Source organism: Rhineura floridana, chromosome 4, assembly GCF_030035675.1.
Source record: "Rhineura floridana isolate rRhiFlo1 chromosome 4, rRhiFlo1.hap2, whole genome shotgun sequence".
In the NCBI taxonomy this organism is placed as follows: Eukaryota; Metazoa; Chordata; class Lepidosauria; order Squamata; family Rhineuridae; genus Rhineura; species Rhineura floridana.
Genome location: NC_084483.1, coordinates 200778039 through 200794795, shown reverse-complemented (window position 1 = coordinate 200794795; position 16757 = coordinate 200778039). Strand labels below are relative to the sequence as shown.

The 16757-nt window shown below is 43.6% G+C and overlaps 1 protein-coding gene across 1 annotated transcript in view; it reads right to left on the bottom strand.

Annotated features, from left to right (window-relative positions):
* The window catches only part of REL (REL proto-oncogene, NF-kB subunit), a 106305-nt gene extending 89758 nt beyond the window's left edge, over positions 1-16547 (bottom strand). The window contains exons 1-2 of the mRNA XM_061625780.1: positions 16295-16547; positions 14491-14586 (exon numbers count right to left, since the gene is read on the bottom strand). Coding sequence (XP_061481764.1) covers positions 14491-14533 — 43 coding nt within the window. The 5' untranslated portion in view covers positions 14534-14586; positions 16295-16547. The remainder of the gene's footprint in view (positions 1-14490; positions 14587-16294) is intronic.
* Positions 16548-16757: the final 210 nt, after the last annotated feature.

The window sequence follows — 16757 nt, the reverse complement described above, 5'->3', positions numbered from 1 at the left end:
ATGGGAGTTGTAGTCCAGCAACAAAAATTAAAAAGAGGTTGGTCATATCAAAACAAGACATCTTTAAAAAAGCTTTTAAAAAAAGCTTTTAAAAGTCTTTTTTAAAAAGCTTTAAAAACATCTTTTTAAGAAAGCTTCAAAAACAAAAAGCAATTCCAACACAAACACAGACTGGGATAAGGTCTCTACTTAAAAGGCTTGTTGAAAAAGGAAGGTCTTCAGTAGGTGCCGAAAAGATAACGGAGATGGTGCCTGTCTAATATTTAAGGGGAGGGAATTCCAAAGGGTAGGTGCCACTACAATAAAGGTCCGCTTCCTGTGTTGTGCAGAACAGATAAGATGGTATTTGCAGGAGGCCCTCACCTGCAACATATAGTGATTGACTGAATATATAAGGGGTAAGATGATTTTTCAGGTATCCTGGTCCCAAGCTGTATAGGCTTTGTACACCAAACCCAGAACCTCAAACTAGTGCAATTCTTTCAGCAGCAGGGTAGCCAGTGCAATTCATTTAGCAGCAGGGTGACATGTTGGTGATACCCTGTCCCAGTGAGCAGTCACGCTGCCCCATATTGCAACAGCTGCAGCTTCTGGACCAATCTCAAGGGTAGCCCCACATAGAGCTTATTACCGTAATCCAGCCTGGAGCGTTTGTTTGCTTTGTTGTTGTGCTGCTTGTTTACACTTATGTTTGGGTTTTTTTTTCTTTTTGCTTATGTGCATCTTGCAGATTGCTGGTGCTATTTAAATATAGGTGGAAATAATGCGATATATCTATTGTTATTTGCATTCTGATCTCTGAGTTTCAGGGCTCCCAGCATGTACTTTGGGTTTTGTTCCCTTGGAATGTAGATCCCCAGAAATTGATATTGGTTTTATTCACACACATTTACAGGCAGAGTATAAGATGGAAGGTTCACAGTATTAACACCCCAACAGATCCTGCTCCCCCATCCACCTCCATTAGATTTCTAGGGCAGCCTCCAATGCCACATCATGGAATTCATCACAGAGAGCATTTTAAGCCTTTGTGTGTCTCTTGGGCCCAGTTCCAAGACTGCCAGTCTATTGTTCTCTTTCACATACAGATACCTTGATGACACCCTGTCTAACAACTATAGAATAACTCAGCTGGGAGGGATCTAAAGAGGACATCCAGCCCAACCCCAATTCTATCATAATTTGTTTCGAAAGCTGTTGGGGCCATGAATGTTTCTTCAGCTCTTGCACTGATCTGTTTTCAGCTTGCTGTATTGAATGAATTGCTTTTAACTGCTGGAAGATGCTCAATAGTATTAAGAGACACGTTGTAGGTTGTGTTTTATTATATTTTTCTTGTTTGCTGTCTCAAGTGGTTTTTTTTTTTAAAGGGAAGGCAGGATAGAAATGTTTTCAGATGTTTTTAGAAGGTGCTATATAAATATTTTAGACGTTTTAATTGTTTTATCGTTTGAGTAGTTGACAACCTGGGCTCCATCCAGAGGAAAGGTGGGATATAAAGTTAATATAATTGTAGTAGTAATAGTAACGGTAGTAACAGCAACAAATGTTTTTAAATAAATAACTGGTGGTGATGAAAAAATAAACAAACAGCAGCCATAATAGAAATGGCCCTTATCAATTTCACTGGTGAGTTACATCTAGACAAAATGTTCATTGTGGCTATATTTTGACATTTTCAGTTTCTGCCAATGACGTCTCATTTCATCTCTCTCAGGCTGCCAAAAGATCACCATTGCTATACTAGCTGTGATGTGGGTGAGTGGGTGGATCTATTCAGCCTCAGTTCTAAAGGCTTATCTCAGAGGCAGCCTCAAAAAGCATAGAGAGAAGGGCATAAGAGGGAGTCAGGAAGAGAGACTTTGTGAGGTGCATAGTATTGCTGCTGCGAGGGACAACAAACACTAGTCCTTAAGCCTCAGTCAGGCTGCTTTTGGCCATCAGGTTTGATTCTAGGACCTGGCAACTTACGGCAGCTGACAGAGTCCCAGTGCCATGGTAGGGCCCACCACCAGCACTGGCAGTAGTGATGGGTGTCCATTTAAATTTCTCACAGTGCCCCTGACATAGCAATGCTCTGGGGCATTATGGGGAATTAAAATGGAGGAGGGCGCCCAACGGATAGCATGTTATGGAAGTCTCTCATATAGGGTTGCCAGGTTCCTGGCCTGAGACTGATCCTGTATCTTTAGGATACAAGAAAGTCAGCCAAGTGCAGGTGTTCTTGCAACCCTGTAATGGGAAAGACCACAAGGTGGAATTCACCCTTCCTCCGGCACAACTTTTAAAGATACAGAAGACCTCTTGGAGGCTGGGCCTGGCAACCAAGAGGTCTTTTGTATCTTTCAAAGGTCTGCAGGGGGAAGGGAGAATTCCACCTTGTGGTTTTTCCCATTACAGGGTTGCAAGAACACCTGCACTTGGCTGACTTTCTCTTCTCCTAAAGATACAGGACCAGTCTCAGGCCAGGAACCTGGCAACCCTACTCATGGACCTGATACAGCCAAGCCATTAGGAGGCCCAACTTGCTTCTTGGTGAGAAAACCGACCCAGATAACCTAATCAGCTGGAAAACAGCCTGCCTGCTGTCCCTTCGGACCACATTACTGTTCCTGCCATTAAATGCCAACCTAGCAGCATGACCTGGGTGTGGATCTGACAACTGGGAACAACTTAAGCAAGCCCAGGTTTTCTACTGAGGAAGGTTTTCTTCTACTGGGCTACTGAGCCCAGGTTTTCTTCTGATATAAATTCAGAAGAGCAAAATTACCACAGGCCTAACCACAAGTGCCAAAGACACTTGAAGAGAGACACTGCTTACAAGTGCCTGTACGCTAATGCTAGGAGCCTGCGAACCAAGATGGGAGAACTGGAGTGCTTGGTCTTAGAGGAGAGCATTGATATAGTGAGCATAACGGAGACCTGGTGGAATGGAGAAAACCAGTGGGATACGGTTATCCCTGGATATAAACTATATCGGAAGCACAGGGAAGGACGTATTGGTGGCGGAGTCGCTCTATACGTGAAAGAAGGCATTGAATCCAGCAAGCTCGAAACCCCAAAAGAGGCAGACTCCTCCACAGAATCGTTGTGGGTGGTGATACCATGCCCCAGGAGGGACTTAATACTGGGAACGATCTATCGTCCCCCTGATCAAAATGCTCAGGGAGACCTGGAGATGAGATATGAAATTGAGGAAGCATCCAAACTAGGAAATGTGGTAGTAATGGGTGACTTCAACTACCCGGACATAGACTGGCTGCATATGTGTTCCAGTCATGACAAAGAAGCAAAGTTTCTAGATATTCTAAATGACTATTCCCTAGACCAGTTGGTCATGGAACCGACCAGAGGGACGGCAACCCTGGACTTAATCCTCAGTGGGGACCGGGACCTGGTGCGAGATGTAAGTGTTGTTGAACCGATTGGGAGCAGTGACCACAGTGCTATTACATTAAACATACATGTAACTGGCCAATTGCCAAGAAAATCCAACACGGTCACATTTGACTTCAAAAGAGGAAACTTCACAAAAATGAGGGGATTGGTAAAAAGAAAGCTGAAAAACAAAGTCCAGAGGGTCACATCACTCGAAAATGCTTGGAAGTTGTTTAAAAACACTATATTAGAAGCTCAACTGGAGTGCATACCACAGATCAGAAAAGGTACCGCCAGGGCCAAGAAGATGCCAGCATGGTTAACGAGCAAAGTCAAGGAAGCTCTTAGAGGCAAAAAGTCTTCCTTCAAAAAATGGAAGTCTTGTCCGAATGAAGAAAATAAAAAAGAACACAAACTCTGGCAAAAGCAATGCAAGAAGACAATAAGGGATGCTAAAAAAGAATTTGAGGAGCACATTGCTAAGAACATAAAAACCAACAACAAAAAATTCTATAAATACATTCAAAGCAGGAGACCATCTAGGGAGACAATTGGACCCTTGGATGATAAGGGAGTCAAAGGTGTACTAAAGAACGATAAGGAGATTGCAGAGAAGCTAAATGAATTCTTTGCATCTGTCTTCACAGTGGAAGATATAGGGCAGATCCCTGAACCTGAACTAACATTTGCAGGAAGGGATTCTGAGGAACTAAGACAAATAGTGGTAACGAGAGAGGAAGTTCTAAGCTTAATGGACAATATAAAAACTGACAAATCACCAGGCCCGGATGGCATCCACCCGAGAGTTCTCAAAGAACTCAAAGGTGAAATTGCTGATCTGCTAACTAAAATATGTAACTTGTCCCTCGGGTCCTCCTCCGTGCCTGAGGACTGGAAAGTGGCAAATGTAACACCAATCTTCAAAAAGGGATCCAGAGGGGATCCCGGAAATTACAGGCCAGTTAGCTTAACTTCTGTCCCTGGAAAACTGGTAGAAAGTATTATTAAAGCTAGATTAACCAAGCACATAGAAGAACAAGCCTTGCTGAAGCAGAGCCAGCATGGCTTCTGCAAGGGAAAGTCCTGTCTCAGTAACCTATTAGAATTCTTTGAGAGTGTCAACAAGCATATAGATAGAGGTGATCCAGTGGACATAGTGTACTTAGACTTTCAAAAAGCGTTTGACAAGGTACCTCACCAAAGGCTTTTGAGGAAGCTTAGCAGTCATGGAATAAGAGGAGAGGTCCTCTTGTGGATAAGAAATTGGTTAAGAAGCAGAAAGCAGAGAGTAGGAATCAACGGACAGTTCTCCCAATGGAGGGCTGTAGAAAGTGGAGTCCCTCAAGGATCGGTATTGGGACCTGTACTTTTCAACTTGTTCATTAATGACCTAGAATTAGGAGTGAGCAGTGAAGTGGCCAAGTTTGCTGATGACACTAAATTGTTCAGGGTTGTTAAAACAAAAAGGGATTGCGAAGAGCTCCAAAAAGACCTCTCCAAACTGAGTGAATGGGCAGAAAAATGGCAAATGCAATTCAATATAAACAAGTGTAAAATTATGCATATTGGAGCAAAAAATCTGAATTTCACATATACGCTCATGGGGTCTGAACTGGCGGTGACCGACCAGGAGAGAGACCTCGGGGTTGTAGTGGACAGCACGATGAAAATGTCGACCCAGTGTGCGGCAGCTGTGAAAAAGGCAAATTCCATGCTAGCGATAATTAGGAAAGGTATTGAAAATAAAACAGCCGATATCATAATGCCATTGTATAAATCTATGGTGCGGCCGCATTTGGAATACTGTGTACAGTTCTGGTCGCCTCATCTCAAAAAGGATATTCTAGAGTTGGAAAAGGTTCAGAAGAGGGCAACCAGAATGATCAAGGGGATGGAGCGACTCCCTTACGAGGAAAGGTTGCAGCATTTGGGGCTTTTTAGTTTAGAGAAAAGGCGGGTCAGAGGAGACATGATAGAAGTGTATAAAATTATGCATGGCATTGAGAAAGTGGATAGAGAAAAGTTCTTCTCCCTCTCTCATAATACTAGAACTCGTGGACATTCAAAGAAGCTGAATGTTGGAAGATTCAGGACAGACAAAAGGAAGTACTTCTTTACTCAGCGCATAGTTAAACTATGGAATTTGCTCCCACAAGATGCAGTAATGGCCACCAGCTTGGACGGCTTTAAAAGAAGATTAGACAAATTCATGGAGGACAGGGCTATCAATGGCTACTAGCCGTGATGGCTGTGCTGTGCCACCCTAGTCAGAGGCAGCATGCTTCTGAAAACCAGTTGCCGGAAGCCTCAGGAGGGGAGAGTGTTCTTGCACTTGGGTCCTGCTTGCGGGCTTCCCCCAGGCACCTGGTTGGCCACTGTGAGAACAGGATGCTGGACTAGATGGGCCACTGGCCTGATCCAGCAGGCTCTTCTTATGTTCTTATGTTCTTATGAGGACCATGGCAGAAGTACTGATTTTTGCAGAGCTTGGAAAAGTTCCTTTTTTGAACTACAACTCCCATCAGCCCAATCCAGTGGCCATGCTGGCTGTGGCTGATGGGAGTTGTAGTTCAAAAAAAGTAACTTTTCCAAGCTCTGCATTTTTGTAAGCCACTCTGAGAACCTTTTTGGTGTACAAATGCCTTAAATAAATAAATAAAAACACAAAATGATCCAAAGAAGAGCCCTGTTTGATCAGGCCAAAGGCCCATTTAGTCTAGCCTCCTGTTCTCATAGTGGCCGACCAGATGCCTGCAGGAAGCCCAAAAGCAGGGCCTGAATGCAACAGCAACTCTACCCATTTGCAATTCCCAGTAACTGGCATTCAGAAGCATAGTGCCTCTGACAGTGGAGGCAGAACATAGCTGTAATGGCTAATAGCCACTAACACCCTTATCCTCCATGAATTTGACAGCCATTGTGGTGTACTGGTTAGAGTGTCAGACTGGGACCCGGGAGACCAGGGTTCAATTCACCATTCGGCCATGAAGCTCACTAGGTAACCTTAGGCCAGCCTTTCCCAACCAGTGTGCCTCCAGATGTTGTTGGACCACAACGCCCATCAGCCTCAGCCAGCATTGCCAATGGTCAGGAAAGATGGGAATTGTGGTCCAACAACATCTGAAGGCACACTGGTTGGGAAAGGCTGCCTTAGGCCAATCTCTGCCTCTCAGCCCGACCTACCTCACAGGGTTGTTGTGAGGATGAAATCAGAAGGACGAGAACCATGCTTGTACGCCACTTTAAATCCTTCAGAGAAAAGGTGGGATATAAAAGTAATAGTAAAAAGGTAAAGGTGTCCCCGCACTTGTAGTGTGAGTCGTTTCCGACTCTTAGGGTGACGTCTTGCAACGTTTACTAGGCAGGCCGTATATATGGGGTGGGATTGTCAGTTCCTTCCCTAGCCTTTCTTTACCCCCCAGCGTATGCCGGGTACTCATTTTACCGACCACGGATGGATGGAAGGCTGAGTGGACCTCGACCCCTTTTACCGGAGATTCAACTTCCTCCTTCTGTTGGAATCGAACTCCGGCCATGAGGAGAACTTTCAGCTGTGTTACCGCCGCTTACCACTCTGCGCCACAGAGGGTCTTTAAAAGTAATAGTACATACATACATAAATTTGTCTAATTCTGTTTTAAAGCCATCCAAGTAGGTGGCAACCACTATTACTTATGGAAGCAAATTCCATAGTTTATCAATGCATAAAGAAGTACTTTCTTTTGTCTGCCCTGAATCTTCCAGCACTGGATGTCCTTGAGTTCTAGTATTAGGACAGAGGAAGAAAAACTGCTCCTTACTCACTTTCTCCACACCATGCATAATCTTATACACCTCTATCATGTCCCCACTTGATTGCCTTTTTCCTGACTCCAAATGTTGTAACCTTTCCTCATAGGGGAGCTGTTTTAGCCCCTTGATCATTTTAGTGCCCCTTTTTGTTAACTTCTAGCTCTCTAATGTCTTTTTTGAGGTGAGGTAACCAGAATTGCAGTATGCCAAGCATGGTCATATCATAGATTTGTATTAGATATGACACATTATTGATTAATTGATTGATTGGATATCCCACCCTTCCTCCCTGCAGGAGCCCAGGGTGGCATTATTATTATTATTATTATTATCATCATCATCATCATCATCATCATTATCATTATCATTATTAAATTTAATTTATACCCCACCTTTCGGCCAAAGGCCCTCAAGGCAGCTTACAGGAAAAATAAACACAGATAAAAATATAATATAAAAATACAATAAAAATACAATAAAAGCAATACAATTTACAAAAATTAAAATAAATAAATAACATTATAATAACAAATAAAATTAAATAACAAATAACATTATCATTATCGGCACCGCCAAGATAGAGGAGGTGATATAGGAAGTTGTATTTTTCTTTTCCTAATGACCACTAACATGGAATTCAACCTTTTCACAGCTGTCACACACTGATGTGATCCCTGTCAGCATCAGGTCTCAGGCCACGACCGGAGGGTGGCACGGACTGCGGAGTGGGAATATGCTATCCCAGCCAACATCAGCGGTGCATGCTTAAATATACCCGGTTGTGCCACCTAGCACATCAGTGCACATGCCCGCCATCACCTAAGGTGGCGGAGTGCCCCTGCTGCCATACTGGGTGATGGCAGGCATGAGCGCTTACGTGGGGCATATTTAAGTGTGGGTGTGCATGCCCGCGTGCACTCACACACACAGAGGGGAGAGGCAGGGGTCCATGGCAGGCTGCTGCCCAAGGGCCCACAGCAGGCTGATGCCAGCCCTGGAATTAGGATTTGTTGCCTCAGTGTACATCACTTTATGTTTGCTTACACTGAGGGCTCATCCAGACGACTGCAAAATGTGTGACACGCCCGCTATGTGTGTTCATTATCTTTTGGTCGTCCAAATGACGTCTCGCGCTGTTACGCATTTTCGCGGGTTAAATCCGCTCTTTGCAATACCGGCAAAAATGCGATTTGCTGTTTAAAATCGGGAATCATCCGCTGTGCCTTCAGGAGTTAGGATGCAATACCGCGGACTTTACAGCTGATGGGCAGTTCTTGGGCATTTCCCCTTGCCCCTTCTCCTCATTCCAGCCAATCACGTATCTGCACTTTTGTGCATGTGCGAGAATAAGCCTGGGAAAATTGAACCAATCATCGCAATGGTGGGGTGTTGGAGGGGGTGTCTTTAACTATTGCACAGAGGCATTTTCTTTTTTGCCAGCCTGCAAACTGGGCGGCCGCTCTGGGTGAGATCTGCAATGCACAGCAAGCCAAAAAGGGGTGGTGGTCGGTTTCAGCCTGCCTCTGAAAGCCTTGTCAATTTCATTCTACTTGCTGGGGTTTGTGGTTCAAATCAGAAAAGCATACATTCTTTAAGTGTAATATCCCAAATGCAAACAAGAAAAAGGCTTCTGGTGGGTTTCAAGCCTGCTCCAGAAAGCTTTGTCAATTTCATTCTTCCTGGGAAGGAAAGGGAGAAGGAGGGGGGGTGACACATTTCTTGCTTTTTTGGAGAAATAAGTGCATTGTCAGCGTGTGTATCTCCTTAAATATCAATAAAGGCAGAAAAGCATACATTTGTTTAAGTGTAATTTTGCAAATGCAAACAAGAAAAGTGCTTCTGGTCATTTCAAGCCTGCTCTGGAAAGCTTTATCATTGTCCTGGGAAGGCAGGCATGAAACCGACCAGCAGCCTTTCCTTCCCAGGCGAGAACTCCTTTACAGCCATATTGTGCTTCCTTGCAAAGGGGGAGAGGAGCATACGTAATTTTTTTGCTGACCAATTGGTTGATAGGGGGAGGTTTTAGAGGCGGAGCTTGGAAAAAGCAAAAAGAATGTAGGGGTCTTACCGATGCGTGTGCGAGTGCAAAAAAGTGTTTTTTTTTTAATTGGGAAAGAGCAAACTAAAAGGCAAAGTGAGGACTATCAGATGACAAACCGAATATGGAAACCTTGGATTATCCTGCTCCGTTTGGATAAGCCCTGAATCACATTTGCCGTTTTACTACCCATCTACTGAGTGTGGATAGATCTTTTTGGAGCTCCTCATAATCCCTTTTTGTTTCAACCACCCTGAACAATTTAGTATCAGGACCTCTCCCCTTATCCCATAACTACTATGCTAACTCAGGAGTCTTTGGTGAGAGATGCAATCAAAAGGTTTTTGGAAGTCTAAGTACACAGTGTTGACTGGATCATCTCTATCCATATGCATACTGACACTCTCAAAGAACTCTTAAAGGTTATTCAAAGAGGATTTACCCTTGCAGAAGCCATGCTGGTTCTGCTTCAGCAAAACTTGTTCTTCTATATTCTTGTTAGTTCTATCTTTAATAATGCTTTTCATCAGTTTTCTAAGAACATATATGAGGGTAGCTGGTCTCTCTGGATTCCTTTTTAACAATTGATGTTCCACTGGCCACTTTTCTTTCCTCAGGTACACAGGCTGAACTTAGGGACAAACTCAGTTTCACATTTCAGCTCTTTTTAAAACTCTCAGGTGAATGAAATCTGGACCAAGTAATTTCTCCGTTTTCAGTCTTGTCACCACTATTTGCCTCAGTTCCTGACTCCCTCCCTGAGAAAGTTAGTTCAGGCACAGGGATCTGCCTTACATCTTGTGCTGTGAAGACAGATGCAAAGAATTAATTCAGCTTCTCTGCAATCTCCTGTTCTTCCTTTAGCACACTTTTTACTCTCTTGTCATCCACAGATCCAACCGCCTCCCTAGCTGGTCTCCTGGTATGAATGTATTTAAAGAATCTTGTGTTGCTGATCTTTATGGGGTTTTTTTTAGTGATGTGCTCCTTTAATTCTTTTTGTGCATCTCTTATTGTCTGCTTCCATTTATTTTGCCAAAGTTTGTATTCCTTTTTGTTCCCCTCATTTGGATAAGACTTCCTTTTTCTGAAGGAAGCATTCTTGCTTCTAAGAGCTTCCTTGACTCTGTTCATTAACCACGCTGGCATCCTCTTGGCTCTGCTGGTATCTTTCCTGATCTGCAGTATTACATTCTAGCTGAGCTTTTATTATTGTGGTTTTGAACAGCCCCTTTCCCAAGCATTCTGGAGAGATTTGACCCTTTCAGCTTCCTTTACATATTTCTTTAATGCATTTACATATTTCTTTAATGCATCCAGATTTTAATGGCGGCATGGTTAACATCTACGGGCGATGCGGTCCCATTAACAACAGCCTTTACAAGGGTTTTCCTGGGAAATTCCCCCTCTGTTAGAGACTACAACGGACTGGAGGTATGGGGGAGTCCCCCCCCGTCATGACGTGCGCTGCCCCTTTCATACTTGACCTGGACACTGCTGTTGTAAGCTATCGGCATGATTCGGAGGCGCCGCCCAGCGACCTCTCCCACATTAGGCCGCTTTTGTTGGTGGAGTCGAGGGGTCGGAGTCAAGGGGGGACTGCTGTCGCTTGGTGGGTCTAACGCTGGAGTTGAGCATAGGGGCGCCTCCTTCCCCTGTGGGTTGACCGCTGGGTCCTGGCTGGGTTCCCGTGGGCCCCAGATGTGTAGACGCAGTCGCTCAGCTTCGGTGACCTGTTGGAGGCCTCTGAAGGCTGGGGAGCATCCTTGCAGCTGCCGCTGCCATTGCTTTACCACTCGGCTTGCACTTGCTTCATCCTGGTATCAGCTGCGCCTGCACCCCAGCGCCTCCGCTTTCGGCTTCGGCTTTTTCGGGGAGAGCATCTCGGTTGGTCTACAACCTTGAGAGGCTGTTCATCTGCTGCCCCCGCTGGAGCTGTTGGATGCTGGATGCTAAGACCAAGAGGGGGTGCCACTTTTGGCCTCGTGAACGGACTACCATTTATGTTGCTCCTACGCTAGGTGCAGGATGACTCACACCTCCGAACTTTTTATCTGAAGGCGCACCCTAGGGATTGACATAAGCGAGATGCCCTGATATTGTATTCTGAACTTGGTTCTATGACATTGTTTAATTATATTGTTTATTGTTATTGTTATACTGTTATAGTTTTTGATGTCTCTGATATTTTGATGTGTTATATGCTGTATTGTACGTCACTCAGAGTGGCTGAGAAGTCAGCCAGATGAGCATCCAACAAATCAAATAAATAAATAAATTTCTAAATGCTTAACATTTAAAAGTCTTTAAGTGACAGGGATTTTATCATTTCCCTCATTTTTGGGAAGTTTCCTGTTTTGAAGTTACAAGTGACTGTGCTGGACTTTCTTGGCAATTCTCCACTTACATACATGTTGGATGTCATGGTACTGCTCCCAATGATCCAGGAAGGAATGTAGTTGTCTAGGGTCTCAGAATGCCTTGGACCCCTTACTTTTTTGAGAGCCAAGCCCCAGCAGGGTCCCTATGTCTCCAGCATTCTATGAGCCAATCAGCATGAAAGGGGAGTGTGTTAGCCACTGAGAAGAGTCTTCTAACTTGCTTCTTTGTCCTTTCCTGCTGATTGGAGCCAATCAGAGTGAAAGGAGTTCCTATTTGTTCCTACTTCAAAAAGCTAAGTTGTGGAGAGTGAAAATTCTGGAATTGCTGACCAAGAGTGCATCCTGATGATAGCATCCCATCTACATCAAGTAGTTTGGGAGCAGCAGGAGATAAACATGTGGACACAGAACTCAGTGATTCAAGCAATTATCTCTGACAGCAAGAAAGGACAGTCAAATGGTGACAATGATAGAGAAGCAGAAAGTAGTATTCATGTCTGATCAGATTATTCTATTATCTTAGAAGGGTATTCTAGTATCTTAGAAGCATTGCTGTGAGGGGCATCGCTTATGACTATTTTGAAGGGACCCTGCACTTCTGAATTTGCAACTTCACTACTGGAACCAGGAACTCGTTGCATTGATCACACCCCCACGACTTTTGTCCTGCAGGTGCATAGTCTTAATCAATGTAGAGTCAATGAAAAATCTTGTGGTCAGGCCTTCTCAGAATTGTACAATTTCAGGATGCAGATCAGATTCCATGGCAGAATGCACGTTCACATTAAGCCAAGCAACAACAGCCCACAACAACCCCTTATCTCTGAAAGCCAGAATGTCAGGGACAAGGGGCTATATATCCTGTCCTTCTCCCAGATATATATGATCACAAATTTACATATGAGGAGCTTCATCCCTCACATGCTTTCTGAAGTAGTGCCTGCAGTCCACAGGAGGAATACACCATGTTGCTATTTGCAAATGTGTAGCAGACAACTTATTAGCTTAAATATTGGCCATGCTGGCTGTGGGTGACGGGAATTGGGATCCAACAAGAAGGCTTTCCTTGAGGTGTTGCCCAGTTGCTTATAGAACAATTGTATATCTGAAGTCATTGCTTTTCTGTTTTTGACATTTGTAAAAATGGTTTTATTGTTTCTAGAACTTGTGTTTGTGTGTTTTATGCTGGGTTTTTATCTTGTACACTGCTTTGATGGCTTTGTCCAATGAAGCAGCCTATAAATTAGTTAAATAAGTAATGTCAGGAAGGCCACAGGTTAGCTGTCCCTTAGGAGTAATGCTGCAGGCGGGCCTGAAATGCTCCTCCCATTTCATTACCCAATTTGTGAAAAGGGGAGGGGAAAAGCAAAAGGGGAGGGGAGATTTTGGTGATTTTTCCAGCAAGGAGAGGCTTACTGGAAGGAACAGCCTAATAACTCAGCCTTTCTATAGTGTAATGATAGAGTAGCCACTGATGCATTGCCAAAAAAAAGAGAGGAAACGCCTTACCAAAAAACCAGGACAAAAGAGGCCTCAGATTTGCATAAAACGCACATGTACTAATTTATATGTATAGGTGCAAATTTAGAAATAAGTGCTATAGTTTAAACAGAAATATGATACATTTCAGCATAGTGGGGAAGGCTAGGAACATAGAAAACTTTCTTATACAGAGTCAGACCACAGATCCATCTAGCTCAATCTTGTCCACGTTGATGGGCAGGGTTTCAGGCAGGGACACTCATAGCCCTGGAGATGTCAGGGGTTGAACCTGGGACTTTCAGCCCACAAGGCAGATGATCTGTCTCTGAGCCATAGCCCTGTAATCAGGTAGCCAGTTCATGACTGCCTTGGGTTGAATTTCACCTGTAAGTCGCTTTGACAATCAATCTTGTCTGAAAATTGGGGAATAAAATAAACGATTAGGCAAATAAAAGCACATACATTTGGCTAGATCATGTCCATTGTTTCCATCCACAATAGTTTTGAATGCTAGATTGAACTGTTGCTCAAGGAATAATATAACAGGCCATTATGAAGCTACTAGATCTGGTTGGCCACTGTGAGAACAGGATGCTGGACTAGATGGGCCACTGGCCTGATCCAGCAGGCTCTTCTTATGTTCTTATGTTCTTAAATAATATTTTCTTTTTTGCCTTGCTTCTGCTTAAAGACTGTGGTGTACGAATAAAGAATCCTTCATGCTTTCAGTGTAGTTTATGAAGAGCAACACAAAACAAGGAGCTGGTTGATTAAAGGCAGGGATGGAAAGATCTATCAATTTTAGTTCTCTCAGCTTCTCATTTTTCCAATCTTAAAATCAGTTCCCCACATTTCTGCAGTAATTTGCAATTAAAAAAAAGCCTCATGAAAATTCTTCAGCATTTCAGTGCACATTTCTGCTAATAAACACATTTTGTATGCAGCTTTAATATACACATTTTTGCAATCAATTTCCCTTAATATAATGCATTTTATTATTTTCAATAATTATTAATCCGTATGCTCACTTTCCCCTAATATATGCATTTTTTGGTAAGCATTCTTTGCTTGGAGAACTGCATCACAAAATTCAGATAAGAGCAAATTTCAAAGGATAGCTGTTTTGGTTCTCATGTTATTTTGGAAAATGTGAATTTGATAGATTCACCTTTAAATATGAACTGGATTGAATTTCTCTGCCATCCCTGATTAAAGCAAAGAAAAGGAACAAAGGCTTAAGAAAGACAGAGAGACAGCATGTCATTGGTGAAGATCAGGCCAAGGCCCATCTAATTCGGCATCCTGTTCTCACAGTGGCCAACTGGATGCCTGTAGGACAACACAAGCAGGACCTGCCTAATCCTTTTTTAGCTTGGTGTCCATTACTACCTCTTAACTATGCGCTGCATGAAGACATACTTGCATTTTTCTGTCCTGAATCATCCAACGTTGAATGTCTCATTTCCAAACTTAGCTTCAGTTCTCTGCATTCGCACACCAGTTTTTTTTAAGTCCCTGTGAAAATTAATCAGCATTTTAGTGCTAATTTCTCCTCATATAAACATTTATCTGCAATTTTGTCTAATACAGAGATTTTTGCAAACCAATTTCCCCTAAAACAATGCATCTGTGTATGTTATTTTCACATATGCATTTTATGCATACTTTACCTCAGTATATATTTTTGTGTACATTACGTGGCTAGAGAACTGCATTTCACAATTCGCAGAAGTGTGCGTTTCAAAGGGTGGCTGTCTTTCCGTTCATGCATTGTTTCAGAAAGTGCAGATTAGCCAGGTTTGCAAACTGAATCGAAATTCTCTCCCATACCTACTCACCTGGTTTCCATTGCCAACAGCAGCTGAGGAGGTTTCCCTACCCTGTTCATACAGAGGGGCTGATAACACTGTGAGAAAATGCTGTTGCTTAAGTGCCACAAAGGCATTCAGGTTATCGGGTGGGAGGTTCGGAGAGAAATCAAACTGTGACATGGTTTGTTTGTCAGTGGGATGACTCAAGATGTAACCATGGTTTATTAACCAAACCGTGGCTTACTGCTATGTATGACCCAGGCCATTATCGCCAACAGAAGGACATTGTGAATAACAGGGGAAATAGGAGGTGCCCTCTAGGTAGGAGGTGGTTGGGGGGGCAGGAGAGAGAGCAGCTGCCTATTCAAACTACCTTTAGGTCCTACTCTTGGTGTATGTGCTTTTTTCATTCATATCTCTCTCTCTCTGTGTTCCACCTCTTTTCTTCTAAAGGCCTCATCCTACAGCCCATTCCCCTCCTTTATTTTTTTAAATCTCTTGTTGATAGCAGTTTCTGCCTGTTTCCTTATTATATTTATTTAACAATATTTATATGCTGCTTTATTGTAATAGACCCTGTAAAGGGTTTTTTCTTTCATCAAGCAGAAGGCGCTCTTTTATAAAACAAAACAAAACCACTGCCAGAACTAGTCAAGATGGCAATATTGCCTCCAAACAGCATTTGCTAGGAATCACAGGTGGGGAGAGTTGCTGTTGCGCTCAGGTCCTGCTTGAGGGCTTCCCTTTAGGGCATCTGGTTGCCCATGGTGAGCACAGGATGCTGGACTGGACAGGCTTTTGGTCTCATCCAGCAGGGCGCTTCTTACATTCGTAACTGTGCATTGAAACCAAGTGTTATCTTGATTTTCCCTGTTTCCCTGCCTCAGCAATGAGGCATAAAACTATCCCATAAAACTATCCTCGGTACAGAAGTGATTGATTTTCATGGAGTTGGGGAGGGGAGGGGTAAACAAATCCAAATATTTTTCAAGCCTCAGCTTGCTCTCAAACTGCAGCCACAGAATTCTGTTTTTATTTTCCATTAAAAAAATGAGGTTTAACACACAACTACTGCCGGGGAAGTATGGTTTCTGTAGAGATAGGAGCTGTCAGTACTGGTCATAAACTACTGGTGAAGGACTAATGCAAGCAAATACATCCTTCTAATAAGGGAAAGTTGACTTAGGCGTAAGGACTCCACAATTCAAAGCATGTTTTCAGGCAAGAGAATACGCCTTCTCTCAACTGCAGTGTCTGTGTCTGTGTGTATGTGGAGATTTGGTCATGCCACCACAAGACAGCCCTCAAATCCTCTATGAAGTTCACATCCTCTTTCCAAAAGGCCCAGTTGTCTGCCTCTGAGCTTCTCAGATACTCCATCAAAAGCAAGCGTGGTAGTAAGTTCAACTTACTCAGTTCCTTAAGCAGCCTCCTGTTCACTAATCTTGCCCATATGTGCAATACGCTCAGATTATCATCTCATAACATGCTTCAAGAGGCAGAGAGAGGATGCTTTGGAGTCTAGCGCAGTGGTTCCCAACCTGGGGGCTGTGACCCCGAGGGGGCCGTGAAGTAATCCCGGGGGCCCACGAACAGGAAAGAAATTATTTTTTAAAAAAGTCTTCCCTCCCTGAATGCTGTCTGCTCCCCACTGCTGCTGCAGACAACACCTCCCTCTTGCTCCAAATGAGAGGGGAGAACTTTTGCTGAAGTGGCAGAGCATCTTTCAGGCATGCCAAGGGCAGGCGTCTGCCTATAAAACACGTGGCAGATGCCGAAGGAGGCTGAGGGTGGAGCTACCAGGAAGGGGATTACTATTGCCGACTCCAATCTCCTCGACGACGCCCTTGCTCAGAATGAGAGGAGAGGGCAATT